Here is a 12,367-nt window from a genome sequence, read left to right as displayed (position 1 = left end):
TCTCCATGTAGTCAGTTTTTTCTCATTTCTTTTCCTGTGGTTGATTTCTAGTTTCATGCCACTGTGGTCAGAGAAGATACTTGATAGAATATCTATACTCTTAACTTGTTGAGGTTAGTTTTGTGCCCCAATATATGGTCAATCCTAGATAATTTTCCACCCACATTCACTTTTAAAGAATGTTAATTCTTGGTTTTTTTTGTTGTTATTGTAATGTCCTGAAAATGTCAATGAAGTCTAACTGTTCTATTGTGTCATTTAGAATCTCTGTTGCCTTATTGATTTTCTCTCTAGAAGATCTATCCATTGATATGAGTGTGGTGCTGAAGTCTTGTATTATTATTGTATTCCCATCCATTTCCCCTTTTATGATTTGTTAGTATTGCTGTTAGGTTGCAAGACTTACCTTCTAGAACTTTGAGTATATCTTGCCACTCTCTTGTGTCCTGTAGTTTTTCTGTAGAGAAATCAGCTGATAGCCTTGTGGGGTTCCCTTGTAATTAACTCTTTATCTTGCTGCCTTTAGAATCCTCTCCTTTTCTTTAATTTTTGCCATTTTATTATATATATCTTGATATAGGTCCATTTGGATTCATCTTGTTGGGAACCCTCTGTGTTTCCTATACCTGGATATCAGTTTCCTTCTTTAGATTTGGAAAAATTTTCAGCCATAATTTCTGTAAATGTATATATTCGAATTATATATATATAGTTCCTAGGCTGGGGGTCAATTTGGAGCTACAGCTGAAGCTGCAGGCCTACACTACAGCCACTGTGACAGCAGCACAGGATCTGAGCTGAATCTGCAACCCACACCATAGCTGTGGCAACACTGGATCCTTATCCTATTGAGCCACAGTGGGAACTCCCTTCAAATATATTTTCATTCCCCTTTTTCTTTTTCTTTTGGAATCCCTATTATGTATAGACTTGTATGCTTTATATTATCCCATAGATCTCTTATATTGGTTTCATGTTTTTTTCATTTGGCTTTCTGTCTGGTGTCCCGATTGTGTGATTTTCATCATTCTATCTTCCCAGTCATTCATTCTATCTTCCAAGCTATTCTGGGTGTTAGGTGGTATATTATTGTACTTGTGATTTGCATTTCTCTAATAATTAGTGATGCTGAACATCTTTATGTGCCTACTGGCCATCTGTATGTATTCTTTGGAGAATTTATATTTAGGTCTTTTGCCCATTTTTCATTTAGGATATTTGTTTTCTTGTTGAGTTGTATGAGTTGTTTGTATATTTTGTATAACTTGGAGGTTAAGCCCTTGTCAGTTGTGTCATTTGCAACTATTTTTTCCCATTCCATAAGTTGTCTTTTCAGAATTTTTTTTTATCATATCCTTTGCTGTGCAAACACTTGTAAGTTTGATTAGGTCCCATTTGTTTTATTTTTGTTTTTATTTCTATGGCTTTGGGAGACCTAACTTTTTTACTTATTCATTCTCATTTTATCAGATTGATGCTAAAACCTATAATGCTTTAATTTTAAGACTTAAGAAAAATAATTCTCTGATAGAATATTGAGTTGCTATGTATTTATATGACCTTCTTTTCTTCTTTTTCTTTCCATCTCTCTAGGTCGAAAGTTTAAAAAGTTCAATAAAGTTAGAGTTATGAGAGCACTAGATGCCGTTGCTCTCCCACAGTCGGGGGGCATTCCAAATGAAAGTCAGGCCCTAAGCCAGAGAATCACTTTTTCACCAAATCAAGACTTACAGCTGATCCCCCCGTTGATCAACTTGCTCATGAGCATTGAACCAGATGTGGTCTATGCAGGACATGACAACACCAAACCCGACACTTCGAGTTCTTTGCTGACAAGTCTGAATCAGCTGGGTGAAAGACAACTTCTTTCAGTAGTCAAGTGGTCTAAGTCACTGCCAGGTAATAATAATTTGTATATATAGCATGTGGTATGGTTTTGCACTTGTGGGTGGTTAAATAAAACATTCTGTGCAATAAGTTACATACAGTGTAAACAGGATATTATACTGTGTTTCAGCAGTTCAAAATATTTATCTAGGTCCCTATATTATCTGTTACTTGTCTAGGGTCCTGCTATGTGCCATGGAAATACAAAAGACATAGATAACACTTGGAGTCTTATTGATGAATCAAGAATTACATACTTGAAACAGTTAAGGAATAGCATAAGTGTATGTATTCAACAGATAATATAATAGTTCAGAAAAAGACAAATTAAGCATATTCTTAAAAATGTCTAGTTCATTCCAAATCCTAACTTTACCAACCGCAGATAGTTAAAACCAAAACCAAATGTACCTATTCATGTAACAAATAAAAATAGTATTCAGAGTATAACAGGGTATCTAAAGTCAATTAATAAGTACAGTTCCTAAACATAAACAAATAATTTGGACATAGAGAAACCTCCAGTCATGATTTTCTCTAATTTATACCCAGATGATGATAATTTGGATTATATATATCATCATGAAAGGACTACCATCACTTTATTTAAATGTTATTTACTCTCTCAGCACAGCTCCAGAGGAGTCGAGAGTCTGAAAGAATTACAAGGATGCAGTTCTCACCTGGCAAAACCTTAAACCACAAAGCCAAGAGAATCCATGGGTAGTAATTGCTTGTGGAGACATTAATCCCATAATTAGAAATAGAATAGTTTTTAAAATTAGTTCCTCTCCACACCAGTAATATCCTTATACTCCTTGAGACCAGTTTATCTTCCCAATATCTGATCAAGAATTAAACATATCATGTCATTTTAGTCTCTAAGTAAATTTAGTGGCCTTTTAAAAAAAGAATTCATTTCCCAATTTGCCTTAATATTATTTCTCAGCTATTTTTCTAGTTTAAGGTTTGAAATATAATAGGTGAACTGTTATTGAAAATTCAAGGTTAAATGAGACAGAAAGAAAAATAGTTTCCTCTTTGAGGAGTCTTTTAAAAAAATGCATGTTGAGAGAAGTTAATAAAATTCACTATTCTAATGAAGATAAAGTAATTTTATAGAAAAATCAAAATGCCCAGATTCTTATTAGCTTCATTCTCACTGAGAGGCCTTGGACAGGTAATATTTTTCCCATTAGAAAAGCTCTGAATGTCTTTTCAAAATTTACTGTAAAGTGGTTATCAAATTTAATAGGTGTTTATTAAATTAAAATATTACAATAGTTGTGAACTTTTTCTCTTTAAAAATATGAATATTTAAATATGTTTCCTTTATGTCTATTATTTATAAAAGATATTTCTTTGATTTTTGTTGACATAGTTTATATTTCTTTTGTTTGCATTTTGTAGGCTCTCTATTGTTTAAAAAGATTCTTCTATGAGTTGGCAAAGTTAGAAAATAACCAGTTATAGTTCCAAAGATAATTTATTCACTATAGACAAAAGATAAGTGAGCTTCTTAAGTTAAAACACTATTACCTGTCTAGATGTTTGACTCCCACACACTCTCAAAAGGAGTGAGAGAACATTTTTACATTGTATTTGGTGGCAACTTTTTTAATAGTGCAAAATGTAATTTGTGTGTAAGTAAACAAGAATGATGGCATAACCAGTATTATACCCACTGTTTTCACTAACTGTATAATAAGTGCAGCATTAAGATGATTAAAGTACTATGTGGCCCATGGTCTTTCAAACCATATTTTCATGGCCTGAACTCTGGGAGTAACTGGAGTGAATGAACTTGAATGACTGTGACCTCTGTGAAAGGACACAGAGGCACACATGTATATAAATCAATTTGGTATCATTAGCTGTTCAAAAACTTTTAGCTGGCTTTAAACCAGAGTACAGTTTGTACTAACTTGATTCATTCAATAAATGTCTGCTGCATACTTCCTGTGTGCAAGACTTTACAGTTAAACAGTGGTGTAAGAAGGAGAAGCCAGAAGGTAGGGCTCACAGTGTGGAAGTTTTTTTGTGCAGCACATCCTAGCATCAGATCATCAGTTTTGCACATAAGAGAAGCTGAGTATATTTTATCCATCCATTCATATATTATTGGTCTGTGAAAGGTGGACTTTTTAAAATGAGGTTGGATGTCATTTTACTTACTTACAGTGAGAGAAAAAAAATACTGCTAGGAAGTCTGTTGGAAGGTCAGGCAATTCTTTCACAGTAGGAAAGTGTAGTTGGGAAGTTAGCTTAAGGTCAGATGCAGATTTCAAGCCCTCTGAGGCATAGACTCAGAGACCTCTGCCTTGAAGATATGGAAAAGGAATCATGGTCCTAAACTAAACAGGGATACTTCTTCACAGGATTGTATTTTGTCTGGTTAAGCTCATTTGAATAGCAGACCTGTAGTGATTTAAAGTTAAAACACCATATGTAATTAGTGTTTGCTCAAGATCTAAAGCCTGTGGATTATATATGTTTATCCAAAATAAACCAAAGCCCTTTAACTTTGCCAAGAAAAAGATAATTTTAAAATTTTCTCAGGGAAAAAAAATCAGATGCAGAATTATAATCATAACCAGAGACAACATGCATGAGGGCCCCAAAGCATGTATCTGCAGGTCCCTGAGAGGAATTTTGTTGCCTGGGCAGGGGATCTCATTTCATATTTGTCTATGCTCTTCTCTTATCTTGGACCTGTTACAATATTTGCTGTGTATATGACATCTTTCCCATAATATTTCAGAGATATCTTTGTTTCTGTTTACCAGAGATTTGCAAGATACTTTAGCCTCATGACAGTACATGTATAAGTGCTCTCTTACGATACATTGTCCCTGACATACTGCATCTGTATGTGAATGATTTCACACTGACATTTAGTTGTAACTTTGGTGGATAACATTTTCGTATTTGAAACTTGAAGCAATGCAATATTTGCAAAATTTTTAAAAAGAACAAGACATATTCCTTCTGTTAAGGAACATTCATTCCAGTGGATCATAAGATACCCAAACAGCTACACAGTTGACCCTGTACAATTCAGGAGTTGGGGTGCTGCCTCTTTAAGCAGGCAAATATCCACATATGACTTTACAGTCAGCCCAGGTATGTATCCACAGATTCAACCAACTGCAGCTCATGTAGTACAGTATTATTGAAAAAAAGCCCATGTAAGTGGGCCCAAGCAGTTCAAACCCATGTTGTTCAAGGGTCAACTGTAGAGGTATGTGAGAGTGATGTAAGATGCAGGTATAAAAAAAAATAAGGACAGAAGAACATTTTTGGCTTCAGGAACCAGAGAAGGCTTCAGAGACAAGGTACAGTTAAAGTACACCATGAAGGAGAAATGAAACTTTGATACATCATGATAAGGAGAGAAAGCATTCTAGATAGAAGGTATAGTGTAGCTGATGGTGTAAAATAAGGAAATAATGAGGTATGTTTGGTAAATAATGAATTAGACCAGTATAAGAATGTTCTCAATCTTCTCCCCATAAAAAATATAAAAAATATCATGCCTTTCCCCAGAGCATAGGAATTAAGACTTAATAGCTGCTGATTGAGAAAGTATATTTGTTCATAAGGTTTCTCAAATACTATTGGCCTCCTGGGAGTTTTAACACCCAAGTATTAAGAAACCACTGAAAATATGATATATTGGCAAGAGTGGCAGAAATTTAGAGGCATGCAGTATGGGCTGAATTGGAGTAGGCTTTAGAAATTAAATGTATAAGTACTCATTCCCAATACAATTTCATCTTTAACTATTTGTCATGTATTAATACATTATAACAGAATCGATGTGACAAAGAGGTTTGGGGGAAATATTTCCTCTTTATAAATTTTGTCTTGCTTCTTCTATTTATTTGGTGAAAAAAATCCATTCAGGTCATTGCTTTGACATTTTTAAACATACTTACTTCTTGGGTTTAGTTAATGAGACTACTTATAATTATCAATATCAGAAGACTGGAACAATCCTTTGCCTTTGAAGCATGCCAAAATATCTTTTGAGCCGTTGCATATATGACGAGGTATTTTTTCTTAATCTCTTCCGGAATCAAATAAATAAATAAAATTACTTTCCCCAAAAAAGAAATGGGAAAGAAATGAGATTAGCTAACTAAGAGTAAATTTAGGATTTGATAATACTTTCATAAAGTGTTTTAAAAATGATTTTTCTAATCTCTTATTCCACTGAAATTACTATTTCCAATGTCACCAAATTGTTTTACTTATAAAATCAAATGAATACTTTCAGTCCCTGACATGTTTCACATGCCTCTGGGGCCATTGACAAAGTAACCCTTTCTTATTGAAACTCTTCCTTTGGCATTCATTGCTTCCCTTCCTGGCAGATATGTTTCTTTCAGTTTCCACATCTTCTGTTCCCTTTGTGGATTTGTCCTTCCACTCACACCATGAATTTAACATTTCATGGTTCCATCTTCTACTTCAATAGTTTCTCACTCTGCAGGACTGGATTGCTCATTCATGGTCTTTTCTTCAACTACCACTATATTCTGATGACTCTTAATTACCTAGTACCAACCCAGACCCTCTGTGGAACTATTGGACCATATATTTCCACTTCTTATTGCACATTTCCACCTGATAAACTTCCAAGCCAACATGACCTTCTACTCCATAAGCTAAGACCTCTTTCTGTATCTTGAAATGGCACTGCAGACAGAATCTTGGGTATCATTCTTGACTCACTTTTCTCCTTCATCTCTTGTCCAGTTAGTTATCAAATTCTGTCCACTCTGCTTATAAAAATATGATTTATTATACATGCCACTTAGACTGCTACTGCCCTTAGCTAATTTAGGTCCTTGTTATTTGTTCCCAAATTTCTGTTGTAGCCCTCTGACTGGCACTATTAACGGCAGGTTCATTCTGCCTCCAGACAATCCTCAGTTCTGCTACCAGAATTATCTTTTCAAAAACACTTATAAGCAATCATTCCCTTCTCTTTTCAGAACAAAGTCAAACTGCTTAATGTTAAAATCCAAGGCCCTTCTATGACCTGACTCCTGAATTTGCCACACCATCTCTCACTTTTCCATTTCAAGTACCTCTAAGGTTCAGTTCCCACAAAGCTCTTTGCCCAGTTTCCTGCCTTCCTTTGTCCATATTGTTTTCCCTCCAAGGACTTCTTCTCTTCTGTACATCTTCTTCTGGCTAGTCACTGATTAGCCTTCGGGATGCTAATCACCCGTCACACCACTAGGAAGATTTCCCACAGCCTTTCCAGACCGAGTCAGAGGCCCTTTGCTCTCCTACCACTTCACCTTTGTTGACCATACCACTATCACACTTATGTGGTAGTTATGTTCTACTTATCTGTCTGTCTCACAAACTACAAGTATTAAAAGTGGAAATAGCATCTTTCTAATCCTTAGGCCTAGTTGCAAACATAATTCTTCACCCCAAAGAGGTGCTTAAAGAATATTTATAGAAATTTAAAGTATGGAATTGATAAGAAAGAACTATGCTAAATCATTACCCTTTAAGTCTTTATCCATACTGTTATCAAACATATGTTGGTGATTGACTTATTGTGCTGAAGTTTCTTTGTGTTCCTCAAAGTTCATACTTTGTGTCAGAAGGTGCTAAGGTATTTAATACTCTGCCCTTGTTGTAGATTAATAGTTTCAATGCATGACAGTTTTTACAGGAACACAATCTGCATATTTAATCTAGAATTAAGCCAGGAAAACCTAGAAGGTCATATAGGCCATGTGTTACTGTACACTTTCTTTTCAATTTTTTTAAGCATTTAGGGATTGGACAGCTTGTGACAGGGCTTTTGTCAGAAATTATCAGGTCAAGTCACTTAAAAGGAAAGGGCATTTTTCTTTACTACTTTACACAATTACGGGTCATCCATCACTTCTCTGTGTGAAGGTTTTCATTTTGATCATCATCTCAAATGTACTGAGTTTACCTGATCATTATCATCAATGGGAATTTGATCTCAGTGTTCCCGTCTTTGTTTCAGTATAAAGTAATGAATGATATTATAGTTAATGGTAAAAAAAAAATTACAATTCTTTACCAAGCATGTTCAGGTCAATTTAACATTGTACATTTGTCTCAGATAAGCCCTCTAAAAAGTGGAGTAAATAAAGGTATTTTCTGAGTTTTTTTCCATTCTATTAAATAGAAAGAGTGTACTTTCTTCTATAAATGTTGGTAATTTCATAAGTTTTGAGTTATTTCAGCAACATTTTTTGCCTTTATTATAATATACTAAATATGTTCATTTCTAGTCCTTAATAAACCCAGAATGCAAAAATTAACCAAGAAAACCCTCTAAAACAAAGAATAATGTGGTCTAAATGTAAAGCATAAAAACAGAAGTAGACCCTGTTTTTAAAGAAAGAACAAGTGAATTGTTAGGTGATTTTGTAAAATCTAAAAAAACACTAAGATATTAACATGAAACAAAGGTCTAGAGTGGAAAAAATTCCATAGTAAGTCAAATATTTAAGTATTACATAATACTTTGGAAGTTATGAAATTGACCAAGAAAAGTATAGAGAATGGTAAATATATTTCTTAGATGATAGTGAACAATATGTTTGTGTTTCAGTACATCCTATTAATTGAACCTAACTTCGTCTGCTGTTTTTATATATGTGAAATATATCATTTTTACATGTTACATATAACATACATATAAAATATGTAATCTAAATACACACACATATGTATACATATATATATATATACTTGACAAATATGAAATATATATTCTCTGTATATTCCAAATAGGACACTTAATTCTCTTTTTGAATCTTATTGCCATTAATAACCTTTACATTTAGTGATATCATATAGGTTGCATAATACATAAAGGTATAAATACATAAACTATATATAGTATGTATATACATATATATATACACATATATATAAAATGCCTCCTGGATTTCATTTTGTTTTAATAAAATGAAATCAGAGATTTTCCATCAAATTGATTAGTGGCTTTCATGCAGCCATTGCTCCCTCAGCAATTCAGTTACAAGATCCATTGGTAGACTCATAATAAACATCTTCATAGTGCTCTAAAGTGCGCATAATTACCCATTTGAGAGTAATTGCAACTCTGTGAACTGGTTATCATTATCATTGTGATTTTACTTACAAGGAAATTTAGATTCAGTGATCCTGAATGACTTGCACAGGGTGCCACTCAGTACATGACAGAGCCAGGACCGGAACTCAGGTCTTCACTCCAGAACTCCTAATTTGAGGAAGGAGACATCCAATAGGCAAGTCTTTATGTGCCCCCCTTAAGAGTGTCTTGCTTTGCAAAAATAAGGACAATTCATTTATCTATTTTATCATTATCCAATAATACTAAACTTTATAAAGTATTCAATTTATAAGCAGAATTTCTGTACTAGATGTATTGAGTGACTCATAATTTTAAAAATAAAAACAGCAGTAATATATAGACATGAACTTCAAGATGCATGTACGTCATATGAAAATAAAAAATTATGAAAACTGCATGTCACATTTTTCTTGGCTAGTTTAGGGAATCTTTTTACACATTAATAAATCTGGATATAAATAAATAAATAATATTAATTTTGAAAAACATTTTAAAAGCTTTATGGGAACTCCCATTGTGCCCCAAACCTCTGGCTATCCAAAACAAAATGAAAAGAAACAAAATAATTTCCTGAAAGGACACTCGTGATTCACTGAATTGAGGCTAGAGAACAAGTTTGGAAAGTAGGCAGAAACCAAGGCTCTCCGGAGGGCCAGTAAGCAAACATCACAAATACCCACTTTGGCTCCCACTCTCACTGGGAACCACCACCACCATCAAGAGAAAGCCTAACCATATCTTGTCTCTGTGTACTATTTTTTGCTTCAGAGTCCAGGTAGTAGGTGTTCCACAGAACAAACCAAGATCACAGTCCCAGGGAAACAGAAAAAAATGGGAAAATGAGAAAGTAGGGCACTTGTTTGTGCTCATCACACCACAACCAGTGGAAAACTCTGTCTGCATAGAAAAATAGGAAGAGAGGCAGGGAAGAAAGGAGGGGGGAGGGATATACTCTGAAAAGTCAATCACTCCCCAGAAAAGGGCCCATGTCCACCATGGTGTCACCAGTTATGAATATGTATTAGAGGTTTGTGTTTTTTTGTTTTTGTTTTTGGTCCCAATGAGGCTAAGAATTTCTGAGAAGAAAATAGCAGTCTTCCTACTATTCACTTGAAGATGGAATTATCTGGTGTGTATGGAGAGAAGGTAGAAGATAGTGTTTTTCTGCTACCTATCTTGAGATAATGAACTGAATCATAAAGTCATTTTCCCTTAAGATCTAAGGATTTAAGTTTTGCTTTGGTTTTACTTTTGAAATAGGTCATTTGTAAGTGGAGTATTAGGAGATATAGATGTCATTTTAAAAGCTTTATGGGAATTCCCATTGTGCCTCAGTGGGTTAAGAACCTGACATAGTGTCCATGAGGATGTGAGTTCAATCCCTAGCCTTGCTCAGTGGGTTAAGGATCTGGCATTGCTGTAAGCTGCAGCGTAGGTTGTAGATGCAGCTTGGATCTGGTGTTGCAGTGGCTGTGGTGTAGGTCTTCAGCTTCAGCTGTGATTTGACCCCTAGCCTGGGAACTTCCATACACTGCAAATACGGACATAAAAATAAAATTGAAAAAGCTTTTATTTTCTCGATACCTTTAATGAAATATTTCATTCACTTTTATTATTCTAACTACACTCAGATGCAAAGAATTTTGAATTTCATACTTGTTCCTGGGATGTCTCCCCATACCTCTAATTCATATATATATGAATATTCCAGAGGTCCCTCAAACTCTTATTCTTTTATCTATAGCTTGTTTATCCTTTATTTTACCTCAGTGATATTATTATCACCTGCCATTTAAGAAAAAAAAAAAAAACCTGAAACATCTATTTAACTCCCTTTCTTCTAACTATATACAATCAGTTGCCAAATTTCTTTGACTTTACTCTTTGAATATTCCTCTGAGGCACTCTATCTTCTGTACTCCTACCTGTTGACTTATTTCAGGCTTTTACTGTCTCTCATCAGATCTTTGGCAATAACTCCCAACTTCTCTCCCTAAATTCAGACCTATTCCCTTGAATCCATCCTCCATATGGCTACCAATGAGCCATAAATAATATAAATTAGCCTCTGTCACTCCCATTCCTTCTTAATAGAAAAAAAGATCATCCACATCATCTCCAAACACCTCTTTTCTTCTCCAAGTTCTTCGGTGTTGAGCTGGTTGTCATGTCCCAAGCAGGCAAAAAGAATTAGAAAGAGATGGAAAGAAAACCTGGACTGTGTATATCAAGATACATTTGGCTTTTCCCTGCCATCCTTTCTCTGCCTCTAATACCAGAGAAAGGCCTGAAAGAGGGAGATTGTGAAAGTGTGAAAGACTAGACACACACACACAGACTCTAAACCTCTTAAGCTGTATGGGAGTTCAAACAAGACTATGTTAAGTTTCAAAAAGCAAAAGTGACCAGAAAAGTTTGGAACTGACCCAAAATTTAGTAAGGATTATTAAAGAAAAATTAGATATAGCACAATTAAAAGCAGTGGTTTTGCAAAATAAAACCAGTTTATGTGTAAATCCCAAGGAATTTAGATTCCTAGAGTTCCCTGGTGGTGCAGCAGGTTAAAAAGCTGTCATTGTCACTGCTGCGGCTTGGGTCACTGGTGTGGCACGGGTTCGATCCCTGGCCCTGGAACCTCTGCATTCCATAGGCACAGCTAGGAATTCTTCAACAAACTAACTCTATTCTACTTAGGCATTATCCTCATTTTAGGGTAGTTTTCCTGATCTCCCTATTGCCTGGCATACTTCTTATCCTTCTGTATCTCGGTACTTACGTAGTTGTCTCTCCTGTTGAGTTGTGAGCTACTTTTAAGGGGAAAGGTGGTATCTTATTCATCTTCATAATCCTAGCATTTTAAGACAGTGCCTGGTATGTGATTGGCTCTTGATAAATGAATAGTGCATGCATGAATGTTAACCATTGGATTTAATTAGTGAATTCCCAGAAATGCCAAATCACAATGACTAATTTTAATAAATCCCAAAGTTTCTTCTCCTTTTTAGTTTTTTGACTCTATTATTATTACTTCTTGCATTTTTAGTGTAAACATGTTGAGACTGAAAACATATTACCCTACTTATATCTTGTTTCAAATTTTTATTTATTTTTAAGGTTTTGGGCACAGCGGTGATTTTTGTGATCATTTTATCTTTAAATTTGTTTTGTAGGTTTTCGAAACTTACATATTGATGACCAAATAACTCTCATCCAGTATTCCTGGATGAGCTTAATGGTATTTGGACTAGGATGGAGATCCTATAAACATGTCAGTGGACAGATGCTTTATTTTGCACCTGATCTAATACTAAATGAGTAAGTAGTAACTTGACTTTT

The 12,367-nt window shown here is 34.7% G+C and overlaps 1 protein-coding gene across 2 annotated transcripts in view; it reads left to right on the top strand.

Moving 5' to 3' along the window:
- Positions 1-12,367, top strand: part of PGR (progesterone receptor) — a 94,093-nt gene that overhangs the window by 64,368 nt on the left and 17,358 nt on the right. For both annotated transcript variants that reach the window (XR_002346934.1, NM_001166488.1), the window contains 2 exon segments: positions 1,594-1,899; positions 12,202-12,346. Coding sequence is in view for 1 of the 2 variants with exons in the window: in NM_001166488.1 (NP_001159960.1) it covers positions 1,594-1,899; positions 12,202-12,346 (451 nt within the window). In the remaining variant the exon portion in view is untranslated.

Source organism: Sus scrofa, chromosome 9, assembly GCF_000003025.6.
Source record: "Sus scrofa isolate TJ Tabasco breed Duroc chromosome 9, Sscrofa11.1, whole genome shotgun sequence".
Classification (NCBI taxonomy): Eukaryota; Metazoa; Chordata; class Mammalia; order Artiodactyla; family Suidae; genus Sus; species Sus scrofa.
This window is presented reverse-complemented; position numbering and strand designations above follow the sequence as displayed.